Here is an 18913-nt window from a genome sequence, read left to right as displayed (position 1 = left end):
CAACAACAAGTGACATTTACATTTTATTTAAACGACGTTTGAACATTTTCCCATAATGCTTTGCGGTTCCAGCTAACAACAGTGTTCGCTTCTTACATCGTCCGGCGTACACCAAAGTAATTGTTGATTTTATCTTGTATACACCAAAGTAATTGTTGATTTTATCTAGTAATGCACCGTGTCGTCTGTCTCCCATAAGTCTCGATTCATTACATGTTCATTTTAACTTAATTGTTGTATAATACCTGCTTGGCACTATTAATCAACAAATAGTCACTTAATTGTATCATTTTGACCCACATTTGCATCTATCTGGACACCCCGGTGAGCATAACAAGCATCCAATGCTTGCCAAGCCGTTACTAACTGCAGTTTGCTTACAGTTCTTAGACTACTTAATGTTATAACTTCGTCCCGCTTTTGTATTTAAAAACTAGCCTTATTCATTAACAAACTTAAAATCTGTTTTCGCTTTTCCCAAACCACTGAAGCGATAAAAAAAGAGACATTTGTGTACTGCTGTTGACCTTGGCTGCTAATTGTAGCTTGATGCTAACAGCCTAGCTTCAGTGCTAACTGATATTATTTTTTTTGTGGAGAAAATGGAAGATGAAGTCTACACGGACATTAATGGCAAATCAATAACTCTGGAGTGTCAAAAGCACTGCAGCTTTTGCCGGGAGTTTACTGTCAGCACGCCCAAAGTGTCCATTGGCAAGGTGATGGCGTACACCTGCTCCGTTTGGCTAGTTGCTTATACGGTGTTCTTCTTCACAGAGGTAAGTAGTCAAGTAATATTCATTATGAACATAATAACACAAAATGACGTCTTCAGTAACTACCTAACTTACCAAGTTTGAAAAAACCCGAACTCGTATGTCGTGCTTGTTGTGGAGTGTTACATTCACAAGTCATAATATTAGGTACACCTACACTAGTACAACAGCTACAGTGGCTATAAAAAGTTTACACACCTCTGGTTAGATGCTAAGTCCAGAGAGACAGAAGTGAGACATGCATTATTTCAAAATCTTTTCCAATGTATACCTATGACCTGAACAACTCATTTGGAGTTTTTATTATTTTTTGTTATAAAAGTTCACGCTCTCTTATTAAATGCAAAATGTATGATCTTCAGTGCACATCTTTTCTAGTTTTGACCCCCAAAAAATATATTAATGAAATGAAGTGTGAGTAACTCAACATAAAGCCATGCGTTTGAAGTAGTATTTACTAATGCAGTGTTCTTCTGCGTATTTGTAATTTCACCTTTTTCACAGATTATTATTACAATTATTATTTTTATCCTATTCACCTTTGTTCTCTGAAAAAATTCACCCAATCAATGTAGTGCTCAGGCCGAAGGCCTGTCTAAAAGCACCATTTTGTGGCATTTTGGTGCCAAGGAACTATGTTGAAGTGAATAGAAAACTATTGCTTTATCTCCATCTTGCGACATCTATAGGCAATGAAAAGCCTTTTTGAGGGGCATATCAATTACTTGCAGATTTTCTCAATTTTCAGTATTTGGGGGGGAACACACATGAACTGAAAATAAGTTTAAATCTCATTACACTGGTACCGCTCGATATCCATATGGTGGTCTGTATGAAAATTAGAATCAATCTACCCGTCATCTTCCCTCTCTACATGTAGAACACAGCCGTGCTCACTGGTGCCATCTTGCTCACCCTGGTGGGAATGATGCTGCACATCCACTTGGTGAAGGTGGACCACGAGTCGGTGCTCATCATCGGCTCGGTGGGCATCCAGGTATCCTCCAGCTACGCCTCGGGACGGGAGACGAGCACCTTCATTGAGATGAGCCAAGTCAAGGATGTGGCCATCAACGAAACCATTTACATGGTGATAAAAAGGATTGTTTTTGTCACAGTTGTGCTTTTTAAACCGCGCAAAGAGGAAAACGTTTGTTTAATTGCAGCATCAAATCATCTACTACCTTTGCATACTGCTGAAGGACCCCTCAGCTCCTGATGACGTGTCACGCGTTGTGCCGTTGTTTCAAGTGAGAATATACCTATAACCAATTATCATGCAAAATTATCCAGTACTTTTGATTTGATTTGATTTTGTATTATGTTTGTCTTCCAGAGCTCAAAGCCAAGGCTCAACTGCTTGGTTAAAGTGTACAGAAGCTGTCAGGAGATTCTGTCTTAAGTGCTGACAGTGCACACACAGCCAGGCCAGGTCCTTTACTTTCTATATTTATTAAAACATTTTTTTACCTATTTAATAATAATAATAAGAGGAGCTATTTTTCCATGTTTTTCCTCCCTGTTACTAACTTCATAAATACACTCACACAATACATACCCCTGCACATGTGATACAGAAATAAACCTGCCCTTATAGATATTATGAATTGAAGGTTTACACTGTACCGGTGTACCTAATAAACTGTCCAGTGAGTATAAGTAATTTGTTATTGTAGTAGAATATTTTATTTAAAATTCTCATTATTTGCCTTTTTAAATACATTATCTACTAACTTTTACATTTTAGTGTGAATATCTATAAATCACCTTTTAGTTGATTTTCTATAATGAACAGAATTATAATTATAGATTTTTGCTATTTTTCACCACATGTATTTTCATGACAATTATTAAATATTTTGGAAATACATGAAAGAAAATCTTGCATCTATGCATTTGTTCATTTACGAGGTCTGAATTGTTATGCACGTATTTCTTCAGTAGGGGGCAGCACTGCACCACGCTAATTTGAAGTCACAGAGTCACACGCTTGGATGTCATTCATTAAAATTCATTCTTAAAATTTGAACATGTTAAGGGGCAATATATTCTTTGTCCACAATATTACATTTTTATTTAAATTTTATAAAGTGGGTGTTCTATTATGTATTTGGATGTTTTATTATGCAGAAATCAAGCCGCTCATAACTAGTGCAGTGGTACCTTAACTTACGAGTGCCCTGAGTTACAAGCTTTACAAGTTAGCCGCCGTCATCTGGTCTATTTTTATTTGCATTTTGGTGATGCCAAAATATGACTTATGAGCGAGGTTTAGTTATGCCGCTGCTCCAATTATAATTGCCGTCAATTGTGTGCAGATTTTTGCTGTTCGCGGTCCGGTCCCTATCCTCTGCAAATACCGGGGGACCGTTGTACAAGCAAATTGAGTTACGAGTTTGTTCGCGGAACAATTTAAACTCGTAAATCAAGGAACCTCTGTATTTACCATAATGCTCATATTAAACATGAAGCATATAAAGTCCGTCTTTAGTGTTTCGGCGCAGTCTCCACCCCTGCCTTGTTGTTTTCCACCCCCGTCTCTTATTCTCGCTCCCGCCACTTGCAGCTCCCTGAATCGGACCCCTGTTTGAACCCGGTGCGCCCGAAGCTGACAAAACAAGCGAGAGGGTGTGATTTTTAACAGCGAGAAGCATTATGGCCCCGTAAAGTGCGGCCCCTGACAGCGTAATAGTTCCCCCCCCCTCAGAGGCGCGAAACAGCCGGGGACCAGGGTGGGCCTCAGGGCTTCCATCTAAAGGGGGCTACCCTAGGTGTAAATTATAGGTCACGTCGGTGTGAATATTTCTCTATGCAGAGGTGTAGACTGTTCATTACTCCTTTTTCACCCCCCTTATTTGTATTTTCTCCTTTACAGTACTTTTCTTAACTTGATTTGTTTTTTAAAGTACTTGGTATCTCCTCAACCCTGTTGCTGGACCTCGAACAGCGTGGGTCCCCACCTGTTGGACGTGTGAAATCTCTGTGAGGGGTTGTTTGACTCCCCACCGACCTGGGTGGTGACCCCATAACACCCGTAGGACCCCAAATTAATAGAAAGCAGTGACAGATTACAGTGTTTAAACACTAATCAAAGAATCCCTGAATGTGAAAACCAGTTTATTTGAGAATCAGATTTTTCTTTCCGTGCCCAAGCGACAGCAAGGGATTTTAGGAGAAGATGGCAAGAAGTCAACAACACAGAAAGTTATGTCAGTACATTTATTTCTATAACGCTTTTCACAGAGAGGACTCACAAAGTGCTTCATATAGTTCACAGTCATACATGGATAAAATACAAAATCACAAAATTTCACATTTTGTAGTGAATACAAAATAAACACAGTAGTAAATTAGTTCTGAATAAAAATCAAAACAATCTAGTGTGTCTAAACAAATTAGCTTTTTTCCCCCCAACTTTTCAAAAATGTCCACTGAAGAATGTGAAGTAATTGAGTGCACTGCCATTGTTTAAAATGTTTCTTTGTTGTTGAATGTTTTAAGGGGGGTGTAACAGAGCACTTACACAGATTTTTCAGTTTGGTACAGAGGCATTACCAAATGAAATGTTTTAGGTAAATGAAAGAAAGTGTAACTGCCTCGCCCTTTGGCCAAACATAAACTCCGTAAGCAAACACAATGCAGCTCAGACGCTGGCTAGTGGGCGTCACCGCTAGCAAAATACTTTTGGCAGTGTGTCAAACTTGCCGACTGAATACAAACGGCCTCTGCCGAGCTTTTCAGATGGACCCGATCCACCAACAAATTCCATTGTGTGTTTTATAGCATAATAATTTAAACTGTTGAAGCTATAACTTTTTCACTGAACAGTGATCATTCAATGCCTGTTTTATGATGGTTGGAATGAGCCATTTCTAGGTCCATTGTTTCTTATGAATATTTTTTTTCCAAATCCAAGCAAATCAGAAGTCTACTAGCATCCAAAAGGCTCCACTGTGCGAGCCTTTCGTTGTTTATACAAGCTGTAAATGTATACACACACACATTGTTGACACGACACAATTCCTTTTGAATGTTAAGTGTCATCCGTATTGTTGCCGGAGGAAGAGGGAGTCACGGTTTTTGTTTAAACGTGTCCGCTTTTTAACGATCCATGAAAGCAGGTGTAACTCGATGTCAGTTTGGATTTGAATCTGAAAATGGACCAATACGGAGGGATTGTTTGGCCCGTTCAAACACACGCACACGATTCACACAGGTCCGTCAGGTGGCATGGTAGAACCGGTCCTGACATGGGACCGTTGGCATTGTGGCGACGTCATCTGCTGACTGATGGACAAGAAGTAATTGTTCCACCTTTGTGTACAAAGATGGGATGTGTCACACAGTGTTGAGTGACACTCACTGGCCACTTTATTAGGTCAGCAAAAGCTCCAATACAGTAACGTCTGCCTTTTTTGTTTGTTTTTTTCTTTACATTTTGGGCTATTAGTAGCTGCTGTTTCCCACTTGATGTTATTGTGGGGTAAGCGGTGGCTCATTTGCATTAGATAGTACAACCCCCTCAAAATGGAGAGAGGGTGAAAAGTGTGCTGTAATTTTTTTTTATCATTGATGAAAAACATGTCTGAGGCATGTTTTAAGACAACTGGGAACTGTTTTAAAATACAAAATTGCAGAATGTCTCCTTTAAATTAACACCGGGGTCCTCAATGTATGACGAAGTTCTGTTCCTACATAAGCGACATCACCCAAATGTTTTACAAAGTCTGAATGCACCGAGTCTATCGCTAAACTAAGCTAATGCGGTAGTAAAGTCCTAATTACAGTCAATATTTGTATGGTAAACAGCATGTCATAGGAAGTGCCAGATGCTATGAAAAACACTATATGATTATGATGCACTGCTAAATGTGTAACATTTTCTGTTAGCCGTATAAGGAACACAACCCTTGATAGACTTGCAAAACATATACGGTGAACCCGTTTATCGTGATTTGCGAGGGATATGTTCCAGACGGTGAAAATATTTGAGGGAGCCTAATTAAAACTCCTTAAACACATTTAATATTATTAAAACACAGTTTAACTTTTTTTAAAAATATTGTTCACAATCTATTCTCACTGTCGCTTCCATATTTTTCCAAATAAGATGCAAAGCGTGCCTACTTCAAGCTGTTGGCATGCCCAGTTAGTTTGTTAAACTCACATGGGAAGAGAATCAAACATTGTATATTTAAACACCAGAATGTTCAACCAAACCATATAATTGTGTAATGAAAGTCCGCTAGCGCAATGCTAATATAGTAATGTGAAATGCCATAGATGGGCTAACAGAAATGACCATAGAAGCTAAGTCATTTTAACACACATGGAGCAACAACACATACAAATAGAGCAGACAACAATAGTCAGACCTATATTCTCTCTGCTCTGTGGATACAACAACTATTACTGGAGTTTAGTTTAGCTGCTGCTTTTTCTATTACGCTGCATGTCTACCAGCAGACCTCAGTGGTAATACACTGAAGGCACACTACTCTAAATTATATTGTAAAAACCTATAAACTATTGCTTAAAAATTTACGATACAGCGAGGGGTGACCCACGATATTGCAGGGGGAAATTTTTTTGCATGATAATTTCGAAATGCAGCTTTGGCCAACAAGCGGAATATGGCGCCGACCAGCTGGGGGTGGGGGTAGACGAGGGGGATTGCCACTCCCCTCGCAGTGTCACCTGCGTGACGTGAGGAAAGCGAGACGCTACCCGTCAGACCAGCTGGCAGCAGATCAGATGCAAGAAGACTAACCGGTTCCGCTGGTCGTTGGTGGAGGAGGGGCGCAGTGGAGCCCTTACGACCCAAAAAATTGTCTAAATACAGTTGTTCATGAGCTATAAAGTTATAATACATATAGCTTAGCCCTTGCCTGCTGCTTTGTCTCACCTCGAGCTTTTTAGAAAGCTGGTGATGTCACATCTTCCATCATGCCTGAACACAGTCAGGCGCAAGCTTCCTACGCATGTTCCTGCTGTATTTCAGATGATGATGATGATGATGAAAAGCCATGTCCCATTTGTATGACACCAATAAGGTGTGCCTTAGCAGTATCAATTAAAATGACTCACAAAGGTTGAGTCGTTGTTTTAAACTCATACCAATCGATGGACTTGGTTTTGCAATGAAGACCACATTCTAACATCACGCAGTCATATCTCAGAAAAGTACACTTAATGGTTTCTTCACAGGGGAATGCTGGGATACGACATTGTTTAGTTACATAACATCCATTATGTTGTATGCCTAATAATTTTTTTTTTATATAAACGTCAAACCTAACCATTTCACCTCCAGCATAATGTGTAGTCAAGTTTATTCAAATGCTGCACAGTTCTGTGAAACATAAGTGCTGATTTATGTATTGATTACTTCCCTAAGGGAATTGCTGTACTTTTTACACCTCATGTAATACTCACTAATTATTTTACATATTAGCACACTTTTTGACGAGGCTATCACAGTGCAGTCTATTCTTATTTTCATTGCAAATCAGTCATTAGTAGATAATGGTCTGTATCAGTTAAGCATTTTTGACACCAGTCACAGGTTCAGGTACACCTGCATCTAGTATATGATAGAAAAATGTATCAAAAGGTCATCGTAGCATATTATAGCAATCCATGGATGCGTTTTTGTCCCAATTTTTTAAACATTGTTTATTATTGTGGTTGTAGTTGACAGGGCACAGCTCCCAGTTGGATGCAATGCAGCCTAAAAGCTAAAAACATGGCATCATCCAAATCGGTATCGATACCTCTCCCCACTCATCCAAACATGGACACACTCGTGAGGATGACACAAACTGGCTTAATGACATGATTTACTGAGTTGTGACTAAAGCGGACGACGCAGCAACAGTCACTCGACACGAGCGCAAGTCCAGACACCTCATTTACACAAGGGCTTGGAACCCGTCACATGGCATCGTCTGCTTATGTTGACTGGCTGATGTAGTTCACGTCGTGTAACATCCACAATGATAGTCTTCATGGACGATCCCCCCCCCCCCCCCCCCCACCCTCCCCCGCTGATGCCACCACTGTGAGAACACCTCACGCCCTTGATTCCCAGACGTGGACACGCCTCAATCAACCTTTTGCCATCTGGAAAAACAAAACATAACTGTCACAAATCACCACTGAATCATGAGTATTATCAGGAATCATATTTATTGACCAAGTATGGTAAAACAGAAACATTTCTCTGGTCGTTGGAATCACTCTTGTACTTTTGCAAAAAAGATCACAATAATAATATATGGATTTTGGACATACACACTAATGTACAAAGTATACACTGTGCGTATATATATGAGAGAGAGAGAGAGAGCAATATAAATGGTGCAATAGTGCAGTATTACTGATTGGCCTCTGAGGTCTATAGTGCCTCAAGGTTCCATTCTTGGGCCTCTTTTATTTTCCTAATATCTTCATCATCTTGGGGCAGTCCTCCGAAAACATGGCATCTCATTTCATTTTTATGGAGATGATACGCAAATTTACATGCCACTCAAGTAAGAAAGTGCGTACTTTGCAAAACAACTTCTACAGTTTGTTGAGGAAATAAAGGCATGGATGTCTCTAAATCTTTGGCATTTTATGATAAGAAGACTGAGGTCATGTTGTTTGAACCGAGTGATGCCACCACAGTTAATGCGGACATGGGTGCTCTGACACAATAATTTGAAACCCACAGATGGCTGAACAGTGGCCAATCTGGGAATGACACTGGAAGCTGATTTAAAACTTGATGTTCAGATTAGCTCAATTGTCAAGTCGAGCTTTTCTTCAACTGCATCAACTGGACACAGCTAAACAAGCCCTCTCTTGGCATCACTTTTAGATTTTAATTTATGCTTTATCACAAATCGTTCAGACTACGCCAGCCGTAATTTACATTTCTACAGGTAAATTGATTACAAAAATTATGTTGTGGAAATTCAGTCATACAGTAGTGAACATAATCATTGAGGGGCTGGCTATGTAATTGACTTTTCTGTTGCTCGGATTAATAGGACAGGCGTGCTCTTTTGACGGTGAAATGGATAGCACGCTTTAGAGGCTGACGTTAGCTAGCAGGCGAGCCATTATGCTTTGCCAAATTACTTAAAGACAACCCGGGCAACTGTATAGACAACCTGTAGGATTGGTTCCAAGCCTGTCTCTTTAGAAGTGGCGACTATGATTGCGATCTTCTCTGTACAACTTGTACAAGTTACGATTTATCCTCCTCACCCACAGGTTATGATTGATTGATTAATTAAGATGTCAGAACATTTTGATTATTAATGTACTAAAATGGAATACACCGGTTTCATCTTTGATTCAAAACACGCTGCTTGTATTGCGTCTTACAAAATCAAATCAGTTCTTTGTGTTTATTGTAGCTTGAGAAGAGACGCTCCTTTGCTTGTTAATCCACAACCTTTGTGTATCTCACACTTGATAATGTAAATCAATCCCAGCACGTCAGCTCCTGCTTCTCAACCAATATATTTTCGGCAAGTCTTTCTTTTGTTCAAAATGAGCCATTCGGGACTTTTTTTTTTTTTTTTTTTATATATATACATTCAGAGCAAAGGTGTTAAGGTCGCTGTCCTTGATCACTGTATTCTCTACTCTCCAAAGTAATGGAGTCGTTAATCTGCAAGAGAATGGCTGATGTTTCCTGCAAGTGTGTTGATAACATCTTTTCAAGTGGCTAAAACATTACTTGGGCACACATAAGACATGTATGTATAAAAATATATGGCAATATGTACATGCTGATGTTAGATGGCTGAACTGTGACATTTTTTTTCATTTGGGGTGTGGGCCAATGCTTCCATTGTGACTCAAGAGAAAATCTATTTCATTAACTAAAAGTGAAACAAATGTGTAGTGACATTTGTGCTCGATTAACGTTCCACCCCCCCCCTTTAGCTAACTGGGTACTTCCTGGTTTTAGGAAAATAACAGAATGCGGAACAAACCGATGGGACTCGTTGTGGCATTCTTGGTTGTAGTGTAACTGAAATAAATTGCACTTTTAAAAGTGGGAAAAAATGTGTAGATACATTTGTAGTTTTCTTTTTTTAGCTGTCCATTTGTCAGATAGCAGGGTACTTCCTGGTCCGTAGACAATGATGTAAGATGGCTCAACTATAACTCAACTATCAAAAAGAGAAAAATATATTCTGCGAATAAAAAGAAAAGTTAAAATTGCGTAGTAACATGTTTGTGTTTGTTTAGCTTTCCAGTTGTTAGCTAGCAGGATACTTCCTGGTTCATGGACAGTCGCATCATACAGTATTTGTATGTTTGTCCGTCAATTTGTTAGCGTAGCAGGCAACTTCCTGGTTCATCAAGACTATGGCACACGGCGGAAAAGACAGACGGGACTTTTTGCATGACAGACAAACTCTACCAACTAACTAACTTGTCATTTTACTGCAAATACTGGTCCAGTAAACAACATAGACCAATATGATTTAATCATCATGCCTAAGGTTGGTTCTTATAATGTAGCTGGTAGAAAACAAACAGAAATGAGGTTTCATTACTGAGAATTGAAATTTGCTAGCGTGTTTCGGTCAAAGGAGGCTGCGAACTTTGTTGCAGTCATTGACTGTCCTCCTTCGTTTACCTCTTTGATGGCTGCAGGTGAAGTATAAGCTTGTCATAGACGACGTTCAGGTAGCAATGGTGCCTTTGAATGGCTCAGTTGTACTTCACACCTCCAAATAAAAGACGTGCATTACTCAATTGTGAGTGACTCGGATGACAAAGGGGAAAGTTTAAAAAAAAAAAAAAAAAAAAAAGTTGCTGCCTCCAGGTGCTTCTCAGCGACTCAACACCGAAACTGACAGTTTGCTTTTGAGAAATGATGGGAACACCAACATACCTGCAAAACAAAAGCCGGAAAGGAATACAATGAGAAGTCATTAAACAATAGAAGTAACAGTGCCTCCATCATATCATTTATGTATATACAAGGTGGGCCCAAAGTAGGTGCAATTTATAGATGATAGGAAGGAACGATGGTATAAGAGGAAGGAAAGAAGCAAGGGAGAATGGAAGGAAGAATGCTGTGAAAGGAAGGAAAGATGGAAGGAAGGAATGAAGAAACGAAAGCAAAGATGCAAAGAAAAATGGAAAGAACAAGGGAAGGAAAGAAAGATACTGTACGTCATCAAAAGACGACAAACCTCACAATTGTTTGAAAAAACAGACACGCCACAAAACAACGGCGGATGAAGGAGAAGAAAACAGGCAATGGTGAAAAGAATATGCTACAAACTGATAAATATAAGAAAATGTTGTCTCTGGTTGCACAAAATCCTTGAAATTGCCACAAATGGTTGGTGCACCTGCTGATTTCCAGGCACGTCTGCCAACCTTTTGACTCGAGTGAAACTGGCCAACCGCCAGGGGAAAACTTGGTGAACTGCTCCTGACGCAAACCCTGGAAAACGCTGGGTAAAGAACCAGCCTCTTGTGAGTGAAATCGATGACTAAGCCATGAGAAGGAGAGAGAGTTGAGCTGGGTCTCTGAGAACCTAAAACTGGTCCGACAACAATAAGGCCCTCTCGCTTGCACAAACACATCATTCAGAAGGTGACACTTGTCCTCTTTTGATGTTTGGCAAAGCATCTGTGTTTTGCATGGAAAACTGTAAAATGGCTTTAGTGGGGCGGGGGGGAAAGCCTCATAAATAATAAGAAGTGCATTTGTGGAGAGGAGTCTGATGGCTGGTCTTGACCCTCTGAGGTTCAGCACAGCGCTGACCCTCAAGTAAACCCTGACCATCCCTCACATAATCCACCTTATCATTAGCAGCTTCCACACTTCAAAGTGTCCTCTGGGCAAAACGTTCCATGTGGAGAACAGTTCTTGTCAAGTCCAAAATGATCAACTGGACAGATAAGTTATGGAACCATGTTTGCTAACATAAACGGGTCTTCAAAATGAGCTGTTGAACAGTGGTGTGAATAACAAATGCATCACGAAAAAATGAATAACGATCATGGTTTGGTCCATACCTTGCTTTTAAGGTCATGGTCTGGTTGGAATTGGGTACAGGAAGGCAACAAATATAAAACATAACTGTGCTTGTCTTTTGGTTCAACAGGAGCAGATATAAACATACTAAAAATTCAACTGCTCGCTGTAAATTCTCCAATGGATTAACCATTCCCACATAAACACAAGAATGTATGCAATCATATTAAAAAAAAAAACATATTTGAAAATAGAAAACAGCTTAAATGTTTTCTTTTTAGGAAAGTGCAACATTAATATTTGTCTAAACCAGTTTACACTGAAAATAAAACAATTTGAATGTAGATGAAGGGTCGAAATAAGTAAAAACTTGTGCGAGTGCTTCTCTTTGAATCTCATTTCGGGGCTTATGTAGTAGCAGTCGTTCAAAGACAGGAGCTGCCTCGTAACCGAGTGATGGATGCTCGGCTCTAATGACGAACAGACCGCTGACGTATTGTTGTTTTTTCTCTCCCCTCGGTTGACCTGTTCACAGCAAATGTTCTGGAGAGCTGTCAGGTCCAATATGTTTTATTGACCTGTCTCTGTCCCAGTGACCTTTCCATGACTGCTAGAGCCGGAATCCAATGGAAAACACGTCTCCGAGCGGATTTGTTTTTTAAAATGACCGAGTTAAAGGTCCAACGACTGAGAACTGTGTAGTACTCAATTGTGGAGATATAGCAGTCAACTGTTTTTCACCATTTCAGTTTTCCAAATCTTTTGGGTGTGTGACACACTTTGGAGTCCGTTGTCAGTCATCTGGCGAAATTGAGACGTTAGCTAGCTAGCTATGCCTACAGCCCCCCCAATATGCGTCTTCCCTTCACATAGTCCACTGGTGTGGCCGCTTTAGAGAGCCTCATTGTCGCGGCATGGAAAAGACCTATGACGACCTGGTGGGATATGTTCCAATCACCAGAAGCTTATTTTTGCAGCTCAGACATGTAGTTATGGGTAGACATAAGAGAAAAGCTAGACGCGGTAGCATCCATTTTTCACAGGTCGTAGATATTGTATTTGATTGACAGTTGATCTGGGGCGGGGTTTCAGCACTTTCAGTGGACGCGCCCGCAGCGTTCGAGAGCGGAGAAAGTGGCTTGATTTTTCACAATTTTTGAGGCCTGTTGGCTGTTTTTTTTTAATGATTAGAATTTGGCAGGGTTGGAATTTATCCCCGCGATAAACCGGGGTTCACTGCACTAGAATAAAAAAAATAATAATAATTTTAAAAAAAGTACTTTCCTCCATACTTTTTAGTCATTTGTGGGCAAAACCTCCCATATTGTATTCTAATGACTTTTCCCGTCACACCTTTCCAGCCTTATGTGGACAAGGCTTCCTCACAAACACACAGACTCTCTCACTGTGGATTATCGTCAATCACCGCGGCTCGTGGATGCTTCTCGAGCTCATTTTGAGACTTTTCCAACTGACACAATCGATAACAAAAAGCTGACCCAGCATGGTTTGGTCACGCATTAGAAAGGCTCACGCCCTCACCAGGGCCTAACTGGAGGCTCCAGGTTAATTATCACATGCTTGGGGGGTGGGAGACAGCGCAGGAAAGCCGACGGAGATTATGCGGACTCCCTATGGAGAGCAGAACTCACTCCCTCAGTTCCTGTGGTCCCCCCCCACCCCTTCAAAAAGAAAAAGTTTTCCCTGGATGTAAAGCAGCTTCTCTTATCAGATGGTTGTGAATTGTTCAGTCTAAAAATATGCATTACACAGAGGCTGTAATTTGCACTTCATTTATTTGCGTCACGTCACTCTGACATGTAAATAAAAAGACACACAGGTTAGAGGAGAGAGAGGCACACTAGCATGTAAGTGATACAAAAAAAAAAAGTTTGCATAGAAAATCCACTTTTGTGTCAACAATTGTTTGAACAAACAGAATACATTCAGGCCACTTCCACAAGAAGCATAATAAACATCCAGTTCTGATCAATGATATATACACGTAAGGTTATTATTACACTGGAGAGCTAAATATGACTTATTTTTGTATTTGGGGCAAGCGGGTCTGTGCCCCACCTGTTCCACTAGATGGCACTGGCTCCGTATTGATTCATTTAATTTATTTTGTGGAGCAAATTAATTGCATACCAAAAAAACTTGTTTTTTTGTTATTTTTGTAGTACAAGGGGGTTTATCAGTTTGCGAAGTTTTATATTTATGGCCTAGATTTTTTTTTTAATACAAATATTGGAATTATAACTTTACTACTGTGTTAGTGATAGACTGTGGCACATTCCGACTTGCATGGCAAGTCTGGTTACGTCCCCGCCTTTCAGAACACATCTCTGTTGTAAACTGAGGACCCCTGGTAGTTTATGCCGTACTTCCTGTCCTTTTTCTGGTTTTGTGGCAGTGTGTTGGTAAATGGAAAAAGAGTGGTGTTAACAAGCTCAAATTTCATTTCCTTTATAATAAATCATATCGAACCCTTGTTGTTGTTTTTTTAGATTTAGTGGACGAAAGATAATTTACAAGGTAAAATATGTATTCTTTTTAAATATTAAAATGTGTCTCTGGTTAAACACTGAGTTATAAGAGAGACGGTACAATCTGCATAGGCGTCAAACTCAAAAGTGTGTTTACTTCACATTTCTTATTAAATGGTTTCGCCCATTTCATTTTGCCCAAATAAATCTAATATTATCCACTTTTAATAGATATTCAAAGCATTTTTTCACAAATCCCCTTTTAGCTACTATATTTACATGCCATTTTGTCCACGACTGAGTTTAGTTTGTTGTTAAAAATATATAATAACCAATCAAATGCAGGGACAATTGTATGTATGTAATAATATGATGAGGCTATTATACATTTACATGGTTTTCCCAGTTAAAGGCCCTCTGGGGGTAACCTTACCTATGTAGTGGCCTGCGACAAAAAATGTGTCTGACAACCCTGATCTAGAGGATCTAGGCTGATTGTCATCGGGAGGGCTGAAAGTCAAAGCTGACTGCCCTCCTGTAACCGCTTTCCTGTTCTTCAAACTAGCAATGCAGTACATGCGTTCCTTTTCGCAACATTGCAAAAAGTCACCGTCATGTAATTAAGGCACAAAAACCAGTCAGGGCAGCGTCCATTAGCACTCAGGCAAGAATGTAGCACTTCTCCTTATGCACCGCAACCCGACGCAGTGGGTAATGCGTTCAAAACAAAAACAGGAGAGCAGCGCTTTTTGATGCTCGTGTGCTGAAACTGGCCTTCACGCCCTCTTCTGTCGCACCACACATACATACGAGCATGCAAATGTCATTTGCATCTTGTCCCTGTTCAACACAATGACCGAACATCGGTACATTTACATGGGGTGCGTGGAAATCATAAGGGATTCGCGGTTTAAGACGGTAGCCGACATACGAGGTTTCAAATGTCATGCGATGAACTAGTTTGCTTGGTAGCGTATGAATATGTGGTCATGCAAGAAGGCACGCTGAGTTCCTGCCATACTTACTGTTTTTCATTGGACTTCATTGGGGCTGGGAGTGTTTTTTTTTTTTTCCACGTAAATATTTACTGTAATTATAACTTCTGTGTTAATGATAGACTATGGCACGTTCCGACTTACGACCAAATTCAGGCTAGCCGTAGTAACGAAACTCTTGTCATAAACTGAGGACTCCCTGTACTACCAAAAAAGATCAGATTTCATCAAACTTCGCATGATCCTAGAAGTTTTTTCATGCATAGATCTACTGTAATTATGACTTTACTACTGCACTAGCATACGTCAGTGTATGCTTAGACCTTTCCGACTTGCGTACAAATTTGTGTTACCTCGCCAACGTAGGAATACAACTTCGTTGTTCACGGTTAGTCCATCTGAAACCACACTTAGTTAAGATGTAAACACCTACAACGCATACCGATGGAAAGCCGTTTGAGCATTTATTCAATATCACTCATGCTCTTTGTCCTCACTAGTAAGATGATTCAATATTTGAAATAAAGTACGAGTAAACTGACTGTCTTATGTTTTTCCACAATTTTATGACATTTTTGCATGCTAGTAGGACATGTTGCTAGTGAGACAAAACTGTGCACTAGTTGACATCTGTGCCCTTACTAGTACCTGGTTTCTGACTAAGAGGAAGACTTGTAGAATTTTATAATGTGACTACATACTATTTTACAAGTGAGGACAGCGAGCGTACTAGTACATGGATCTTAAAGATGGATATCCAGGATATTGAATAAATGCTCTAACAACTTTCCATACTGCCTTTTCAGGGCTTTTGCGATAGTATCAATTTGCAGCTAGGTAACTTATTTACCCATTTTCCAATGTAACAGATTACCCAGAAGAACCACTGGCAGCGTAGTGGTTCACGTAGCTGCGTATTCCGACGTAAAGTGTTCGTAAACAAGACTACAGTCCTCGATGGGACTCCAAAACCGTCTCCTGATTCTATTTCCTGAACGTCACTTCCACGCAGAATCTTTCACAGACCAAAGCTGCGCATAAATTGAGAATTTGTGTCCACAACCCAGAGGGTCGCCAGTCCCGGTCAGCTCAGACAAAGCAGAAGAACTTCTTCCAGCTGCATCTGGAGAAGGCCTTGGTGCGCCTGTCCGACGACCGCCTTTTCTTGGCCTGCCGCGCCTTGTTCTTGATGGCGGCAAAGATGGCGGCGTCGAACGCTTCCTTTAGGTTCTTCTGCGTGAGCGATGAGCACTCCACGTAATCCGCCGCCCGGATCTTGTCCGCCAAGCCTCGCGCCCGCGAGCTGGCCACTGGCTTGACGCTGTTGCGATCCAAGCCGATGAGCACGTTGACGTCCAGCAGGAGGTCCGACTGCGTGCCCACCAGGACGATGGGCGAGGTGGAGTTGCAGGCGCGGATCTCGGGCACCCACTTCTTGGTGATGTTGTGGAAGGAGGCGGGGTTGACCATGCTGAAGCACAGCAGGAAGACGTCCGTGTGTGAGTAAGGCAGGGACCGAAACTTATCAAACTCCTCCTGAAAGGCACCCAGGATGTGAGTCAGTGGCACTGTCATCAAACATAAACAACAAAAGATGACCAACAGCAGGGGTTCTCAAAATGTTTGGGTCCAGGGACTTCTTACAGAGGAGGTTTTATGACAAGAACCCCCTTATAATCCCTTATAAACCAAATTCAACATTACTACCATGTACTGTGCACAATGAACCCGTTTCCATTTATCGCATAGGATATGTTCCAAACACCACGCAAGAGGTGAAGGTCCACAGGAAGGGGTGTAGGGCTGGAGCAGCTCAGCGAGGTAAGGCGGGGGAGGGCTTTTAGAAATTTGAAGACAAGTAGAATCGTAAAATGGATTCTAAAGTGCACAGGCTGCCAGTGGAGGGAGGCCAGAAGAGGAGTGCTCCCTCTTACGTGTTCCAGTTAAGAGGCGAGCAACAGCATTTTGTCAGATGTATGTAATATCATATCCGAACTTATCATTCCTTAATTAATTCACTGCCAGGCATCCATGTTAACATGGATATTTGAATTCAACAGCCGTCAATGGCAGTGAATGAGTTAATTGGTTTATTAGGTTTGTTTTATTGTCATGCAGTTCCCCAAATTTAGTTATGTACTTTAAAAAAAAGTGATACGACTTAATTTGATTACTAATTTGTGCACAGACCCCAGTTTGAGAATCACTGCAGCTTAAAAATGTGCAAAAGTCATCAGCCCCCACCGCTGTAGCTGTTGTTGTCACGCAAAGGGGAAATTGTTAGCAGCAAAGTGCGACGTGATGAGTCCAAGATTTTTGCGATAGATACACACCCCAGGAAATGAAATGAACAATATCGATATAAATTCATAGTACCAGGTAGTATGAAGGTATGAACAAGGTATCATATTCACCATTTATGTACTAATAACTATCATAATAATCTGAATATTGACTACTGATAAATCCCGTAAGGAAACTTATTAATTTTTTGAGACAAACAAAGAACATTATTTTATGAAAAAATATTGAAGTAACATTTTGTCTTCGTCATACCTGTCCTGCAGTGTCCACCAGCTGAACTCTGACTGGAGATCCATCCACTTGGACCTGACCTGTTGGAAACAAATGACGTGATTTACAATTATGCAGAATATGAAACCAGTAAATGAAAAGAATTGTTTTTCCTTGAAGGATGTTACATGTTCCTGTGAAAATAAGAACAAATGTCTTGTGTGATGATTATTTTATTATTATTATTCCTAAATGGAAATATGTCTTGGTCGACTTTAACAGACTCACAAAAAAATAAATAATTTTTTGTAAAACAAAAAAAAAAGGTGTTACTCGCTAACATTTTGTTACTTATTAATTGATTAATTATGAGCAATACTAAAAAATAAATGTTGATTTTGTATTCTTAAATTACATTTACATTACACATCAAGGATACAAGTTTTTTTTTTATTGATCAAAGTACTTTTATCATTTTATTTGTTCCATCCACATCTCTCATGTAACATGTTCCATTACTGTTTGACATATTTTATATTGCTTGTTTAAATGCATTTAAAAAGTATAATTAATTCACATTATACTGTATTTTTGTTTTTCTTAATAAAATAAATAGCAAAAAAGAAAATCTATTTATGGTATGCGGAAAAAAATCATGACAAAAAAATAGTTATACACACTATTTCCCACATGAGTGAGTTCATTTGAATAAAGAAAACGATCTTACCGGAGAAGACGTCAAAGCCGGTCTGCTTGTAGTCCACCGGGTATCCGTTGGAGGTGTAGCTGACGATCATGCTGGTCTTGCCCACGGCGCCGTCGCCCACCAGCATGCAGCTGATGACGCCCGGCTCCAGCTCGTCATCCCGGGTCAGCCCGTAAGCAGAGGGCACGCGGGACTCGTGGTCAAAGTATTCCTCCATGTGAGGTGGCATGTCGGGCTGCGGACTCTTTGCTTTCTCACCGCCCGGTCGCGACTCTTACCATAGGGTGTCTTTGCCGGCTTCTGCGGTCCGACTAGATAGAGACGGGCGTTTTTTTTTTTTTTTTTTTAAATATTAAAGTACGCTCAGACAGCTTGTAATTTGAATAACCACGCCCACCGAGTAAAACGCGGAAGCTGGTTCGTCGGTCGTTTCG

At 40.3% G+C, this 18913-nt stretch overlaps 2 protein-coding genes across 4 annotated transcripts; one reads left to right on the top strand and one right to left on the bottom strand.

Moving 5' to 3' along the window:
- The first annotated feature begins 25 nt into the window (after positions 1-25).
- On the top strand, positions 26-2805 carry pigh (phosphatidylinositol glycan anchor biosynthesis, class H). Of its 3 annotated transcripts, none has more exons than XM_061754692.1 (5): positions 26-116; positions 600-779; positions 1657-1866; positions 1943-2026; positions 2113-2805. In XM_061754692.1, the coding sequence occupies exons 2-5, from the start codon at positions 603-605 to the stop codon at positions 2176-2178; spliced, it is 537 nt and encodes a 178-aa protein (XP_061610676.1). In that variant the 5' UTR covers positions 26-116; positions 600-602; the 3' UTR covers positions 2179-2805. The 3 variants fall into 3 exon arrangements, with proteins under 3 accessions (XP_061610676.1, XP_061610677.1, XP_061610678.1); XM_061754693.1 differs by lacking the exon at positions 26-116 and adding an exon at positions 123-324; XM_061754694.1 differs by lacking the exon at positions 26-116 and having other exon boundaries at positions 332-779; positions 1979-2026.
- A 10747-nt stretch (positions 2806-13552) lies between these two features.
- On the bottom strand, positions 13553-18889 carry rhov (ras homolog family member V). The gene is made up of 3 exons (XM_061753655.1): positions 18501-18889; positions 17816-17874; positions 13553-16795 (listed from the first exon to the last, which is right to left on the bottom strand). The coding sequence occupies exons 1-3, from the start codon at positions 18706-18708 to the stop codon at positions 16349-16351; spliced, it is 714 nt and encodes a 237-aa protein (XP_061609639.1). The 5' UTR covers positions 18709-18889; the 3' UTR covers positions 13553-16348.
- Positions 18890-18913: the final 24 nt, after the last annotated feature.

This window comes from Phyllopteryx taeniolatus, chromosome 18, assembly GCF_024500385.1.
Source record: "Phyllopteryx taeniolatus isolate TA_2022b chromosome 18, UOR_Ptae_1.2, whole genome shotgun sequence".
Taxonomy (NCBI): domain Eukaryota; kingdom Metazoa; phylum Chordata; class Actinopteri; order Syngnathiformes; family Syngnathidae; genus Phyllopteryx; species Phyllopteryx taeniolatus.
The sequence above is the reverse complement of the archived record's forward strand: the minus strand, read 5'-3'. Positions and strand labels throughout refer to the sequence as shown.